The sequence below is a fragment of the Bos mutus genome, chromosome 10 (assembly GCF_027580195.1).
Source record: "Bos mutus isolate GX-2022 chromosome 10, NWIPB_WYAK_1.1, whole genome shotgun sequence".
Classification (NCBI taxonomy): Eukaryota; Metazoa; Chordata; class Mammalia; order Artiodactyla; family Bovidae; genus Bos; species Bos mutus.
This window is the reverse complement of record NC_091626.1, coordinates 80006359-80023849: the sequence shown is the minus strand read 5'-3', so window position 1 is coordinate 80023849 and position 17491 is coordinate 80006359. Positions and strand designations below refer to the sequence as shown.

At 37.1% G+C, this 17491-nt stretch overlaps 1 protein-coding gene across 1 annotated transcript; it reads right to left on the bottom strand.

The window, feature by feature from the left end:
* Positions 1 to 9282: 9282 nt before the first annotated feature.
* LOC102286716 (olfactory receptor 4F3/4F16/4F29) lies at positions 9283 to 10248 on the bottom strand. Its single transcript, XM_005908771.2, has one exon. It carries the CDS (start codon positions 10246 to 10248, stop codon positions 9283 to 9285), a length of 966 nt encoding a protein of 321 aa, XP_005908833.2.
* Positions 10249 to 17491: the final 7243 nt, after the last annotated feature.

Genomic DNA, 17491 nt, shown 5'->3' with positions numbered 1-17491 from the left:
GAAGGTGGGAGGTGAAGGAGAAGACAGAGGATGAGATGGTTGGATGGCATCACCGATTCAGTGAACATGAGGTTGAATAAACTCCAGGAGTTGGTGATGGGCAGGGAGGCCTGGCGTGCTGCACTCTGTGGGGTCGCAAAGAGTCGGACACGACTGAGTGACTTAAATGAATTGAAGGGTGGCCATTATCAAAATGATAATAAGTGTTGGTGAGGATGTGGAGAAACTGGAACTCTTGGACACTGGTGGAAAGATAAATTGGTACACCCATTATGGAAAACAGTATGCTACTATGTCAGCATCTCAAAGAGATACCTGTTGTCCCGTGTTTCTTACAGCATTTTTAACAATAGCCAAGGTATGGAAACAATCCACGTGTCCACTGACAGGTGAATGGAAAAGAAAGTGTAATATTTTCGTTCAATGGAATATTATTCAGCCTTGAAAAGAAATCCTGCCTTTTCCAACAATAAGAATTAAACTGGAAGACATGGTACTAAGTAAAATAGCCATTCACAGAAGGACAGATACCGCATGATTCCATTTATATGACAAATGCTATCAAGTTATGTTTATAAAAGAAATTTTTTTCTAGTTCTAATACTTTTCAGTTATGTTTGATGAATTAGTTCTAGAGATCTGCTATGCAACATGGCTGTTACTTTGATTGTGGTGATTGTATCATGGATGTTTGCACATATCCAAGGATATTAAGTATGTTCAGTTTTTCACATATCAACTATACTTCAATAAAGCTGGCACATATCAGCCTTATTATTTATATATATATATATATATATCAGATATATATGTAAATATCTGATACATATATCCACACAATAGAGGTGGAGATGGAAACAAAGAGACTCAGAAAGGTGTACATCTATATTATATAAAAATATTATTTAAAAATAATAAAACTACTATATAATTCTTTGTACCATTAAATTTTTTACTTCAAAATCTTTATTTCTTTATTTTTAATTAGATGGCTTTTTTAATTGTTAACATTTTATAATAGATTCAGGTATACACCATAGTTATTCAATATGTTTATAGATTATATACCACACAAAGTTATATTCTTGACTCTATTCCTTGTGCTGTACCTTACACTCCTGTGACTTATTTGTTTTATAACTGGAAGTTTGCACCTCTAAATCCTCTTCATGTGTTTCACCCAAGCCCTCATTCCCTTCCCTTCTGGTAACCAAGTTTGTTCTCTGTATCTGTGAGTCCATTTCTGTTTTGTAATATTTGCTTGTTTTGTTTCTTAGAGTCCATGTATAAGTGAAAACATAAAGTATTTGTCTTTCTGTGACTTATTTCACATAGCATAATACTCTGCAGGTTTATCCATGTTGTTGCAAAGTTTAAGGCTAAGTTATATATACCACATCCTCTTTACACATTCACCTGTGGATAGACACAGGTTATTTCCATACTTTCAATATTGTAAATAATGCTGCAGTAAACATTGATGTACATATATGTTTTCAAGATGAGTGATTTCATTTTCTTCCAACAAACACCCAAGAGTGGAATTGCTGAATCATGTGTTATTTTTATTTTTAATTTTTGGAAAACTTCCATACTGTTTTCCATAGCGGCTACACCAATTTACATTCCCACACTAGGATTCCCTTTTCTCCACAACCTCACCAATACTTGTTATTTCTTGTGTCTTTTCTGATAGCCATTCTGACTGGTATGAGGTTCTACATAGTTACGGTTTTGATTTGCATTTTCCTGATGTGATATTGAGCACTTTTCCATGTGTCTATTGGCCGTATGTATGTCTTTTTTGGGGGAAAAAAAATGTTCAGGTCCTCTGCTCATTTTTTCCATCTTTTTGGTATTGAGTTGTGTGAGTTATTTATATAGTTTGGATATTAACCTTTTATCAGATATAATTTCCAAACATCTTGTCCACTTAGTAGATTGCTTTTGCTTTTCTATTTTATTGGCGGTTTCCTTCTTTGTGCAAAAGCTTTTTGGTTTTTTCTTTTTTTAGTTTGATGTAATCCCATTGTTTACTTTTGTTTTTGTTGCCCTTGCTTGAGGAGACGGATCCAAAAAAAATATTACTAAGACTGAATTAAAGAGCAACTAAATATGAAGACAGCAGGTCATGTTTTCTCCTAGGTGTTTCATGGTTTCGGGGCTGATCTTTAAGTTTTTAATTCATTTTGAGTTTATTTTTATATTGGGTGTGACAAAATGATATAGTTTCATTTCTTTACATGTAGCTGTCCCGTTTGCCCAACATTGTCTATTCCTCACTGTATATTCTTTTCTCCTTTGGCCATAGGCTAGTTGACTGCATTTGCATGTCTGGGCTTTCTATTCTGTTCCACTAATCTATGTGTCTGTTTTGTGCCAGTATCATGCTGTTTTGATTACTATGGCTGTGTGTACATGCTCAGTCTTGTCCAACTCTTTGTGACCCCATGGACTGTAGCCCGCCAAGTGCCTCTGTCCATGAGATTCTCCAGGTAAGAATACTGGAGTGGGCTGCCACGCCCTCCTCCAGGGGATCTTCCCAACCCAGGGATTGAACTCACGTCTCCTGCAGCTCCTACATTGGCAGGCAGATGCATTACCACTAAGCCACCTGGGAAGCTGTAGCATTGTAGTATAGTTTGAGGTCAGAGAGTATGAATACCTCTATTTTATTATTATTATCATTATTATTATTTGGGCTATGCTGGGTCCTCATTGCCGTGCATGGGCTTTCTTCAGTTGCAGCGAGCAGGACTGCTCTCTAGTTGCATTGCATGGACTTCTCATTGTGATGGTTTTCCTGTTGTGGAGTATGGGCTGTAGGCACACTGGCTTTAGTAAGTGCAGCGTGGAGGCTCAGTAGTTGTGACCCATGGGCTTAGTTGCCCCATGAAATATGGAATCTTCCTAGACCCTAACCCTAGACCAGGGATGGAACCTGTGTCCCCTGCATTGGCAGGTGGATTTTTTACCACTAGACTACCAGGGAAGTCCTCCAATACCTCTAGCTTTGTGTGTATTTCTCAAAATTATTTTGGCTGTTCAGGATATTTCATGGTTCCATACAAATTTAGGGCTTCCCCAGTGGCTCAGATGGTAAATAATCTGCCTGAAATGAGGGAGACCTGGGTTCGATCTCTGGGTCAGGAAGATCCCTTGGAGAAGGCAATAGGTACCCATTCCAGTACTCTTGCCTGGAGAATTCCATGGACAGAGGAGCCTGGCAGGCTACAGTCCATGGGATCACAGAGGCAGACATGACTGAACAGCTATCATACAAATTTAATGATTATTTATTCTAGTTCTGTGAAAAATGCCATGGATATTTAGATTGAGAGTGCCCTGAATCTATAGATTTCCTTGGGTGGTATGAACATTTTAATGATATTAATTCTTTCAATCCATGAACACATAATTTCTTTTCATTTATTTGGGTCATCTTCAGTTTCTTTCATGAATACCTTCTAGTTTTCAGATTATAGGTCTTTCACCTCCTTGGTTAAATTTATTCATAGGTATTTTATTCTTTTTTATGCAAATGTAAATAGAATTGCTTTCTTGTTTTCTTTGGATTAGTGTATAAAAACGCAACAAATTTCTGTATATTGTTTTTGTATCCTTCAACTTTACTGAATTCATTTATTAGTTCTAATAGTTTTTTTGTGGAGTCTTTAGGTTTTTCTACATTTAGTATCATATCATATGCAAATAGTGACATTTTTATTTATTACCTTTTAATTTGAATGCCTTTTCTTTTTCTTGTCTGATCACTGTGGCTAAGACTTCTAACACTATGTTGAATAAAAGTACCAAAAGCAGGCATCCTCAACTGGTTCCTGATCTTAGAGGAAAAGCTTTCAGCTTTTCAACACTTAGTATGCAAATAAATTGTAAAACTGTAAAGATGAAAAAGAAAAATTCCTTTAAAATATATATTCATAGTTTTTTTAATAAGTTCTAATACATTATGCATATTTTAAGTATACATATAAACTTTACAAATGAGCCAAATTAAACTTCATAATGTTTGTAAATATATACTTATTTATTAAAATTATTTTTCAAAAAGGCAAAAGAAGCATAAACCAAAACACCCAGAATATTGATTACATCTGAGTGGGAAGCAGAGTAAAGGAATAGAAGTTAGGAGGATAGGTGCAATGATATAGGTGGGATCAGATCAAATCAGTCACTCAGTTGTGTCTGACTCTTTGCAACCCCATGAATTGCAGCATGCCAGGCCTCCCTGTCCATCACCAACTCCCGGAGTTCACTCAGACTCACGTCCATCGAGTCAGTGATGCCATCCAGCCATCTCATCCTCTGTCGTCCCCTTCTCCTCTTGCCCCCAATCCCTCCCAGCATCAGAGTCTTTTCCAATGAGTCAACTCTTCACATGAGGTGGCCAAAGTACTGGAGTTTCAGCTTTAGCATCATTCCTTCCAAAGAAATCCCGGGGCTGATCTCCTTCAGAATGGACTGGTTGGATCTCCTTGCAGTCCAAGGGACTCTCAAGAGTCTTCTCCAACACCACAGTTTAAAAGCATCAATTCTTCGGTGCTCAGGCTTCTTCACAGTCCAACTCTTGCATCCATACATGACCACAGGAAAAACCATAGCCTTGACTAGGCGAACCTTTGTTGGCAAAGTAATGTCTCTGCTTTTCAATATGCTATCTAGGTTGGTCATAACTTTCTTTCCAAGGAGTAAGCGTCTTTTAATTTCATGGCTGCAGTCACCATCTGTAGTGATTTTGGAGCCCAGAAAAATAAAGTCTGACACTGTTTCCCTATCTATTTTCCATGAAGTGATGGGACCAGATGCCATGATCTTCGTTTTCTGAATGTTGAGCTTTAAGCCAACTTTTTCACTCTCCACTTTAACTTTCATCAAGAGGCTTTTTAGTTCCTCTTCACTTTCTGCCATAAGGGTGGTGTCATCTGCATATCTGAGGTTATTGATATTTCTCCCGGCAATCTTGATTCCAGCTTGTGTTTCTTCCAGTCCAGCGTTTCTCATGATGTACTCTGCATATAAGTTAAATAAACAGGGTGACAATATACAGCCTTTATGTACACCTTTTCCTATTTGAAACCAGTTTGTTGTTCCATGTCCAGTTCTAACTGTTGCTTCCTGACCTGCATACAAATTTCTCAAGAGTCAGATCAGGTGGTCTGGTATTCCCATCTCTTTCAGAATGTTCCACAGTTTATTGTGATCCACACAGTCAACGGCTTTGGCATAGTCAATAAAGCAGAAGTAGATGTTTTTCTGGAACTCTCTTGCTTTTTCCGATCACAGGTATTGTACTTTCTAACTTAAATATGTGCTACATGTTTTATAAATATGTAATATTTTATAACAAAAATTAAGAAAATTTTAACTGGATCAGTAAATAACAATTTTGTTTTTAGGTTTATAAAGATTCAACTTAATTATACATCCACCTTTTGCAAAGGTGGGAGCAACTAGTCCTCTAATTCACTGCTGGTGAAGAAATTTTAAATTGACCCAACCATTTTAGAGGACAATTTTGCAATATATAATGAAACCTTACAAATATATTTTAGCAAAGTTATTTCATTTCTATTAAGTTGTCATGAGGAAGGAATCAAAGCTGTTTATATAGAATGAGATATATCAAGGTCTTTCATAGTAGTACTGCTGGTAACTGATAATTGGAAATAAATGTCAGCAATAAAGTTTTGACTAAAGCAAATAACTCTGCCCATTCAATTACCACATAGCCACTAAGAACGATATGCTAGAAGTATATACATCAGCATGAAAAGATTTACATATTGTATTGTTAAGTGAGTTGTGGAATAGTGTGATATATTTTGTATAATTTGTAAATGCATGCTAAGTCACTTTAGTCATGTCAGACTCTTTGTGACCCTATGGACTGTAGCCAGCCATGTTCCTCTATGGGATTCTCCACTCAATAATACTGGAGTGGGCTGCCATGCCCTCCTCCAGGGGATCTTCCTGACCCAGGGATCAAACCCATGACTGCTGTATTGGCAGATGGATTCTTTACCACTAGCACCATGTGGGAAGCCCAAGTACATAAATAAATATCTCAAAAGAAACATAACAGAATTTTAACTGTTATGTTTGAGTGGGATTATTTTTGGTGACTTTTTTCCTTTTCTTCTTTGTGATTCTCTATATTTAAGCTGTAAATGTACTTTAGATTCCACTAGTTTGTTATCCTAAAAAAGTTAACACAAAAGTGTTTGTGGTAAATCTGCCAGATTTTCCCATTCTTTTCCATGCCTTGTGATTCAGAAGGAAAGAGATGGTTTTTTCTCTTTCTCAGCTTTTATTTACCATTGCTCTTTGCACAAATAATTGTTGACTTCCTACTCTAAGTCAGGCAAATATTACTGACTTCCTGCTATAAAATGGGTATCCCTCTAGGTACAAAGGGCTTCCCAGTTGGCGCTAGTGGTAAACAACCCTCCTGCCAATGCATGAGACTTAAAAGACATAGATTCGATCCCTGGATCAGAAAGATCCCATGGAGGAGGGCAGGACAACCCACTCCAGTATTCTTGCCTGGAGAATCCCATGGACAGGAGACCCTGGTGGGCTAAAGTTCACAGGGTCACACAGAGTTGGACATGACTGAAGCGACTTAGCATGCATGCACGCTAGGTACAAATAACAAAAATTCTTACTTCCGGATTTATGGACCTTTCTTTCCAATGGGAGAAAAAAAACTAACAAAGCAATCTCTCAAATAGATTAAAGAAAAAGTCATGAATATATTAAACAAAGCATATGGTAGAGAATAACTAGAGTAGTAAGGCAAAAGAGAACTTCCTTAGATAAGAAGTGTTTTTCTGGTGTTGGCCTTCAAGCTGATATCTGAATGATGAGAAGGAACTGGCCCTACATTTACCTAGGCAAAACTCTTCACAGGTGAAGTGAAGGACCAGTGTACAGGTTTCAGACCATGAGCTTGGTATACTCAAGCAACAAAGTCCAAAATGGCTAAGAAGAAGGAAAAGGCTCAATGAAGTTGGCAGGGTCAAATCTTTTCAGGCTTCGTGGACCCTGGTTAGGCAACAAGGTAGAGTAGGTATCCATCCTCTGTCATGCTGTGGCATCAGTCTACCCCTAGCCTTCAGAGTCTCCAGGAGCTTCTCTCCTTCCCAAGGCATGCACTTCCCTCAGAAGATGAGTCAGCATGACTTCTAACTCCATTCCATAATGTTCACAAGTTCATGAATCCCCTCTACTCAAACCTTTTTGTTCAGTCTGCTCACCCTACCACACTCCTTACTTACTTGCAATGATTTTTGCCTCAGAGATCCTTTGTCCCTTCCTAAAATCAAGTTGTATACTTCTAACACAGTTTTCTACAGCTCCTGACACAGGATTTAGATACAGGAAATAGTTGGTATATTTTCTGATTAATTGAATTTCTATTTATGTAATTTTTTGCATAGGCTAATCTGCTTGATTATTTCTTCCAGAACATTAAAAAGCACCATAGAAAAATAAAGAGGAAGGATATATATATACACAATGATATACAACTCAACCACAAAAAAGAGTGAAATACTGCCATTTGCAGCAACATAAATGGACTTAAAGAATATGCTTAGTGAAATGTCAGAGAGAGACAAATACAACATGATATCACTCATATATGGTCTAAAAATTATACAAGTGAATCTGTATACAAAGCAGAAATAGACTCACAGACGTAGAAAATAAATTTATGGTTACCAAGGAGGAGAGGAGGAATAAATTAGAATTATGGGATTAAGAGATACAAAAAATACTACACAAGAATAAATAAGCAATGAGGATTTACTGTATAGCACAGGGAATTATACTCAGTCTTATAATAACCTATAATGGAATATAATCAGAAAAAATCACTATGCTATACATCTGAAACTAACATAATATTGTAAATCAACTATACTCCAGTTAAATAATAAAAACAAGCTTTCCTTTTAAAAAAAAGAACAGTGAGATACTCTTTGAATACTTACTTATACTATTTCTGAATAGTATATTTATTTTTTAATAATTACATGCAAAATTTTAACACATGAAAAGTTTAATATGTTTCTTCATTATACAGTTTAGTAATAGATTTTCTTTTTATTTCTTCATTTATACAGTTTTGTAATAAATTTTCTTTTGTAATTTCTATACTTTGTTTTATTTAGTTATTAGCCTCATTCTCATAATATGGACATCTTTTCCTTTTTAATTCAGTATTCCTTTTTATCTACAAAATATTCAATCCATTTATAATCATTTAGTCTCACATAGTTACCATTGTCATATAAAAATAGTGACTCTTGTTTAGGAAAAATCATAAACACTGAGGAGTAGAAATTTACATGACCAGGTCTCAAAACATTTGATTAATTAATAATATTAATGCCTCCTGAGTTGTCACTGTATGAGTTATCTGAAATTTAATATTCCAATCCTAACTACATTAAAAAACCTTATTATTAATTAAATCTGAGTGTGGATGGCAAAATTCAGATGTTAGAAGCCTCAAATTCTCAAAGCTACGTAGGCAGTTTATTTTTTGGTTTTGTTTTTTCTTCTGGGTATATAGACACTGAGAAACACCAAGGGGTCAAACAGCGGTACATATGTATACCGGAAGAGCCACATCTTTGAGAATTGCTACCTAAGAGAAGAGTATCCAACATTTTGTTTTAATAGAAAATGTGCCCATTATATGAGACATGAGCCTTTACCAACATCTATAATAAAAACTAATAAGGACGTTATATTCCACTGCTGAATTTACTGTGCATGTGTGTTCAGTCACTTTAGTCGTGTCCGACTCTTTGCAACCCTATGGACTGTAGCCCACCAGGCACCTCTGTCCGTGGGTTTCCATGCCCTCCTCCTAGTGGATATTCCCAACTCAGGGATTGAACCTGCATCTCCTTCATTGCAGGCAGATTCTTTACTGCTGAGCTACTGGAGAAGCCTGCTGAATTTACTATTCCCTAATGTTTTCAGATTCCTTAGAGTAAGTGTCCCTATGAAAAACTGACCAGCTCAGAACACAATCCCTGAGGAGAGATTTCACAGTGGATACTGAAAATCTTAAATACACTGAAATATTTATGAAACGTCTTCCCAACCCAGGGATCAAACCCGTATCTCCTGCTTACAGCCAGATTCTTTACCACTGAGCCACCAGGTAAGCCCAAACATCATTAAATACATTGAAAATATATATGAAAAGTGTAATTAAAAGAGGACAATTTCCAAGAATAGTCAAGCTCAATCTGAATTTCTTGAATTGTGCATGAAAAAACTCTTCTTAAAACTTAAAACCTTACCAAACAGTCTCCTCATTGCCATCTTCATCTCCTTATTTCTAAGTGTGTAGATAATAGGATTCATAAAAGGAGTAATAAGAGCATCAAAGATGGCTAAAAATTTATCTATGGGTAAGGTAGGGAATGGCCACACATAGACAATAATGCAAGGGCCAAAGAAAAAAACTACCACAGTGATGTGAGCTGAGAGGGTAGAAAGGGCCTTGGATGAACCACCTGAAGAGTGTTTGCGAACCGTGACCAGGATGAAGATGTAAGACACAATCAGGATAAAGAAGGTGCCCATGGAGATGAAACCACTGTTGGCAGTGACCAGAAACTCCAATCTATACGTGTCTGTACATGCAAGTTTGATGAACCGAGGAAAATCACAGTAAAAGCTATCCATTTTACTGGGGCCACAAAAGGGTAAGTTGACAACAAAAGCCAGCTGGGCCACAGAGTGGATGAGTCCACTGGTCCAAGCAACTGCCAGAAGAGAAGTGCACATTCTTAGGCTCATGATGGTCGGGTAGTGGAGCGGCTTACAGATGGCAACGTACCGGTCATAGGCCATGACTGTGAGCAGCACCATCTCTGCACCCCCAACAGTGTGAATAAAGAACATCTGAGTGATGCAGCCTCTGAAGGAGATGACTGTGTGTCTTCTGAAAAGGTCAGAAATCATCTTTGGGGTTGCAATGCTGGAAACACCTGTGTCAATGAAGGAGAGATTTGCCAACAAAAAGTACATGGGGGAATGTAAATGGTGGTCTGAGAGAATTGTGAGCACAATGAGAAGGTTTCCCAACATACTCGCTATATAAAATAATGTGAACAATAGAAAAAGAAGAATCTGGATCTCCCAAGAACTGGTGAGTCCCTGCAGCAAAAATTCAGACACCACTGAGTGATTTCCTCCATCCATCAACTTCATGCACAAGGCTGACCCTGAGGTTAACTAAAGAACATAAGAGGGAGACAGACATAACCAGTAAGTTGGAAAGAAAGTCCTTGCAAAAATGTCAGAAAGATCATCTTGCCATTTCAGAGTTACTTAGAGCTTACACAGTACAAGTAGAACAAAGAGCCAGAATCAGAAATGTCCCCTGCATAAATCTTTGATATCATTTAATCATGTACCTCAAATTTAGTTTGGGCTTTAGTGTCTAAACAAGAAAGGAAAATATAGACAAAAGCACCTTTGGATTTAGAGAGAGGTAACTCAGGAAATAGAGAGATTTGTACTTCCAAATTTCTCTCCTGAAATACGCCACAGAATGAAAACATGTACAAAAAGGTACAGAAAGCTGTCTGGAGAGGTGCTCTAATTTATTCTTTGTAATAGCTGCCTGATTCACAGTGTGGACAGACCATAATTTATTTATTAATTTCCCTGTTAATAAGCATTTACCTAGTTTCTAATTTGGGGAGCCCTACAAACAATGCTACAAATATCTTTACACACACATCCTTTTGTATTAATTTTTTCTTTCATGGCATCAACGCTTAAAATGAGATTACTGGGTCAAAATACATATATTCTTAATTTGGGTAGTTTTGCTTGATTGCGTTCCCAAAAGGCTATAATAGACATATATTTCCACAAGAATAAATGTTGACACTTTTTAAATTGTTGCCAGTGTAGTGAGTGAAAAGTTATAGTTCATTGTTACTCTAATTTTCATTGTCTGACAATCAAAAAATTTGAACATATTTTCTTGCAGTTTAGATTTGCTCTTCTGTGAATTACCTTTCCATGTATTTTCCTATTTCTTATTGTGCTTTTTCTTGTCATTTGTAAGAGCTCTTTTTATATTGTAAATGTTAAGTTTTTGTTATTTATTATATTTTTAAATTAATTATCTGTTGTTTTGTTTTATGATTTCTTTGGCTATACCCAAGTTGTATGATTTAAATATTATATGATTAAATACAGCTCTTACTTGCCTTACAGCTACTGAATTTAGTCTCAGTTACCATCTCGTTTGTTCCTGGATCATACATACCCTTAGATTTTCTTTCAATATTTTATTGTATTTTGTTTTCTGTTTAGAACTGTGCTCTATTATATTTGTATATGTTTTAAAATATCAATCCACTTTTAATTTCTTCCAGGTATAATAGAATTGTAATGGCACCATGTAATGGCTGCTGCTGCTGCTGCTAAGTTGCTTCAGTCATGTCTGACTCTGTGCGGCCCCATAGATGGCAGCCCACCAGGCTCCCCTGTCCTTGGGATTCTCCAGGCAAGAACACTGGAGTGGGTTGCCATTTCCTTCTCCAATGCATGAAAGTGAAAAGTGAAAGTAAAGTTGCTCAGCCGTGTCTGACTCTTAGCAACCCCATGGACTGCAGCCTACCAGGCTCCTCCATCCATGGGATTTTCCAGGCAAGAGTATTGGAGCAGGGTGCCATTGCCGTCTCCGCAAGTAATGGCATCATGTGTTAAATACCCCATTCTTTTACCACTGAATTTAATTACCATTTTCATTTTGCTAAATTTTCAGATATTTGGGATCTGCTTCCAAATTCTTTCTTCTATTTCCACTGATATATTTATCTACATCTGTAGAAATATCAGAGTATTTCATAATAGTGGCTTTATGCTTTGTCTCATGATAAAGCAAGTCCCTCCTTTCCTGCTATTATTTTTCATGCTTTCTTGGCTATTCTTGTGTATGTATTATTCCATATAAACTTTAAGATCATTTTATCCAGTCCCCTAGAAAATTTCATAATTGCATGAAATTTATATATTAATTTGGAATGAAGTAGCATTGTTATGATGATATCTTCCCATTTAAGAATATCATGTTTGGGACTTCCCTGGTGGTTCAGGTGCTGAGACTTCGAGTTCTCATGCAAGGGTACAAGGTTGGATTCATGGTCAGAGAAATAGATCACATGTGCTGCTACTAAGAGTTCTCATGCTGCAACTAAGACCTAACACAGCCAATAAATAAATAAGAATATAGTGCATCTATTCATCTGTTCTGATGCTGTGAAAGTGCTGCACTCAATATGCCAGCAAATTTGGAACAGTGGAAACAGTGTCAGACTTTATTTTTCTGGGCTCCAAAATCACTACAGATGGTGACTGCAGCCACGAAATTAAAAGACGCTTACTCCTTGGAAGGAAAGTTATGACCAACCTAGATAGCATATTCAAAAGCAGAGACATTACTTTGCCAACAAAGGTCTGTCTAGTCAAGGCTATGGTTTTTCCTGTGGTCATGTATGGATGCGAGAGTTGGACTGTGAAGAAGGCTGAGCACTGAAGAATTGATGCTTTTGAACTGTGGTGTTGGAGAAGACTCTTGAGAGTCCCTTGGACTGCAAGGAGATCCAACCAGTCCATTCTGAAGGAGATCAGCCCTGGGATTTCTTTGGAAGGAATGATGCTAAAGCTGAAACTCCAGTACTTTGGCCACCTCACGCGAAGAGTTGACTCATTGGAAAAGACTCTGATGCTGGGAGGGATTGGGGGCAGGAGGAGAAGGGGACGACAGAGGATGAGATGGCTGGATGGCATCACTGACTCGATGGACGTGAGTCTGGGTGAACTCTGGGAGTTGGTGATGGACAGGGAGGCCTGGCGTGCTGCGATTCATGGGGTTGCAAAGAGTCAGACACGACTGAGCGACTGATCTGATCTGATCTGATTCATCTGTTCAAATTTTGTTTCATGTCATTTAATAAGATTGTGTCTTTTATTACACATATTCTATACCTTCTTTGTAAAAATTGTTCCTATGTATTTTTTAGCTTTTTTTCTTAGCATTATGAACAGAATCTCTTTTCTCATTTCCATGTCTAGATTCGTCTTGCAAGAATGAAGAAAAGTTCATTCTGTCCTAACATGCAGATACCTTACCACATTCTGTGTAGTAATTTTTTATAGTAATGTCCTGGATTTTCTTGGCTTACAATAATGTCATCAGCAAAAAGAGAACTTTTCCACATTTAATTTGTGTTGGTTTGGTAAAGATAGTATTCATTTTATCACTGCCTTATTAACAAGAAAGTCCTATATATTTGTCTATTCTTTGCATGTTTATTGTCTCTTCCAGAGTTACATTTCTGCATTCATATTTTAAAATAAGATGCCAATTATTTTCCTATTAATATATTTTATTTCCTTCTACTTTTCCCCACCACCAGTTAAGCTGAGTTCTTTAAAATATTTTTCACACCCCTCTTCTCATTCCTCTTCCCATTTAAATTAAATCAGTTCCTTTTTATCCTCTAAAACTTCTATTTGTTTTACATATTATGCCTCCTGAATCTATCCCCCCTGTTTTGCTTACTATCATGATTTCCATCTCACTATCTTTATCTTAGGTACATTAAAATATGCATTCCATTAACCTTCCAGCCTCAAATTTGAATTTCAAGAATAATCATCCTCTGCTTAAATTTATCTGAATTGGTCTACTCCCAAAGTTCTTACTATGTTACTCATGAATCACTCTACATGCTGTTATTAATTTTTTATTGAAATTAGCATCTGATTCTTGCAGCAGCCCTGTATTCAACATACCCTAATATCACATATACTTAATATATGCTTTATACATGTAGATTATAATATTTGAGCTGAACTTTCAGAAATCATCTCCCATTCATTTGCAAGAGTCATTCAATGTATCCAGTCAATCTGATATTTTTCAGCCTCTGATCTCTCCAAGGATGTAAATACCATTTAATACACAGTATTAAACTCCTTGTAAATGTTATTGGAATAACTACTTGACAATAGAAAAGTGCTTAAAAATCTGTGAAATAAATAACATGGTGCTGATGTTTGAAGTAACTGTAACTCTCAATAACAATATTTTTATTTGTTGTTTTGTAATGAGATGATTAAAGAAAAGATTACGTGTGTCTCAAATGGTAAAAAAATCTGCCTGCAATGCAGGAGACCTGGGCTCAATCCCTGGGTTGGGAAGATCCCCTTGAAAAAGAAATGGCAACCCACTCCAGTATGCTTTCTTGGAGAATTCCATGGACAGAAGAGTATGGTGGGCTACAGTCCACAGGGTCACAGAGTTGGACACGACTGAGCAACTAACTCACTTATCACGTTTTTCAACCTGAGAATTTGATTTTTTAGGGCTCCAAAGTCAGAATTAATCTCAGATCAAACATTTTCTGCCAAAATGAAGGTTGACCTTAAAAATAAATGAAATTTTCTCTAGAAAGTAGCAGACAGCAAAAGAGACACAGATGTATAGAACAGTCTTTTGGACTCTATGGGAGAGGGAGGGGGGGATGATTTGGGAGAATGGCATTAAAACGTGTACAATATCATATAAGAAATGAATCACCAGTCCAGGTTCAATGCAGGATACAGGAAGCTTAGGGCTGGTGCACTGGGATGACCCAGAGCGATGGTATGGGGAGGGAGGTGGGAAGGGGGTTCAGGATGGGGAACACGTGTACACCCATGGCGGATGCATGTTGATGTATGGCAAAACCAATACAATATTGTAAAGTAAAATAATAATAATAATAATAAAATTTTTAATAGAATTCAAAATAAAATCCAAACCTGTTCATCTTTCCAAATGTACAAGTTAGAGTATTATGTAGTTTATTTAAATTAGTTTATTCATTTTCCTTCAAATATTTAATGTTCTGGAGAGAAAGATGTAAAAGGTTGGTTAAAAGTGAAAAATTACAAACCAGATTGCTATGTTTAAACTCAACTACCTGCCCTACCATTTACCCTGACCTTGGAAAAATGATTTAATCTTATCACCATAAGATTTAAGTTTATTCACTGTTAAATTGGAGTGAAAATAGTCTGGCCTCAAAAATATCTAAAGGAAACTAACTTAGACCCATATTTGACTCATACCAAGAACTCAATAACTGTTCATCATAATGATGTTATTATAAATATCTTTAGTGGCACTAAACTCTCCTGGTAGTCTTATTTCTCAAACCCCTCCTTTTGTCTTTCCCTGGTTTTTCAACACTTATTCACTGTATAAATAATAACATTATTTAAGATCTTGTTTTTCTCTTCACCTAATGGTCTTTCATGTATTCTAATTATATTAATACCTTCCCCAAAAGCCTGACCACTGTATGAAAAACAATATATATGCAAAGGTCTAGTATTTCCCCAGCATGTAAATGCAAATTGAATCTATTCATCCCCTAATTCTATCCTAAACTTCATAGCTGTATTTCCCATAGCTCACTAAACACTATCCCCTAGATGCTTATATATTGGTGAAATTTCACATGATTACTACACAACTAATAATCTCTCTATTCCCCAGTGCAGCTTTTCTTCCAGATCTATTATAGTACTTCAGGCATCTTATCCATCCTACTCTTCTCAAATCTTGATTGCCTTTCCTCATCATTACTGAAATCCTGCAATACCAAACAACTTATCTCTCCCCATCTAACCTATATTCTGGCCATCAGATTGTTCCACCTAGGTGCTGTGCTTAATTGTTCAGTCGTGTCTGACTCTTTGTGACCCTGTTCCTCTGTCCATGGGAATTCTCCAGGCAAGAAGACTGGAGTGGATTGCTATACTCTCCTCCAGGGGATCTTCCCAACCCAGGGGTTGAACCCAGGTCTCCCACATTGCAGGCAGATTCTTTATCATCTGAGCCACCTGGGAAGCCCAGATACCTAGGTAACACTTTGATTATATAACTACCACCAAAAAATGTCCAGTGGGTCTTACTGCCTTTAAAAGTACAAATTCCTTATTACTCAGCTATAAAAAGGAACACATTTGACTCGGTTCTAATGAGATAGATGAACCTAGAGCTTATTATACACAGTGAAGTAAGTCAGAGAAAGACAAATATTGTATACTAATGCATACGTATGGAATCTAGAAAGATGTTAATGACGAACCTGCCTACAGAGTGGCAATGGAGACACAGACAGAGAACAGAATTGTGGACACAGCAAGGGGAAGAGAGCGTGGGACGAATTGAGAGAGTAGCATTGAAACATATACGTCACCATATGTAAAACAGCTAGCCAGTGAAAATTTGCTGTATGATGCAGAGAGCTCAAATCCAGTACTCTGCGACAACCTAGAGGAGTGGGATAGGGTGGGAGGCGAAGGGAGGTTCAAGAGGAAGGGGACATACACACACCTTTGGCTGATGCATGTTGATATATGGCTGAAACCAGCACAATATTGTAAAGTAATTATCTTCTAATAAATATTTTTTAAAGAAATATTTATACCCCTTTAATATTCTCTGCTCTATTGCCCATCAGTGACCTCCTCCTCAACTCTTTGGAGTCTAACAGCTGTCTCTACCTTCTTTAAACTGATCATATGAAGATTACCAAATACCTCAAAATAGCTAAATCTTTATCCTTCTGATATCTATGCATCACTTATACTGTTCACCATTTCCTACTTTCTGAATAATATTGTAGCTAATGGGATGTGCAAAGACTTTGTCATCTCTCTCTCTGTTGGTAACGCCTATTCTACAGACTGGACCTGAAGATTATAACTCCTCAAATAAGAATTCTAACTAGTCATTAACATAGGAAAGGACTTAAATCCTTACAGGCTTATGTTCCCGTTATGCTGTGCACCTGAAACTAATACACTGTTATATTTCAATTGTACTCAATTTTAAAAAAAATTAAAAAGATTAGACAAAGGAAGACTATTTAAAGGACAGACAACTGATAGTAGTGAAGGAGGGGCATTATGGACATTACAGAAGGCTTGAATTCTTACTCCATGGGGGAAGAATTAGGCTATATTTCTGTCTGGTCTATATCTGAAGAGAAATGGGCTTCCCTGGTGGCTCAGATGATAAAGAATCTGCCTCCAATACAGGAGATGCAGGTTTGATCCCTGAGTCAGGAAGAGCCCCTGGATACGGGCATGGCAATCCACTCCAATATTCTTGCCTGGGAAATCCCATGGACAGAGGAGTCTGGCAGGCTTTAGTCCATAGAGTCACAAAGGGTCAGATATGACTGAGTTATTAACACTTTAACTATCTCTTTTCATCAAAGGTTATTCCCAATTCATGCTGCTGCTGCTGCTAAGTCACTTTAGTTGTGTCCAACTCTGTGTGACCCCATAGATGGCAGCCCACCAGGCTCCTCTGTTCCTGGGATTCTCCAGGCAAGAACACAAGTGGGTTGCCATTTGCTTCTCC

Bases quoted from the DNA above. Each gene is read 5' to 3' on its own strand.
- LOC102286716 (XM_005908771.2), bottom strand. From the start codon at position 10,248: ATGGATGGAGGAAATCACTCAGTGGTGTCTGAATTTTTGCTGCAGGGA.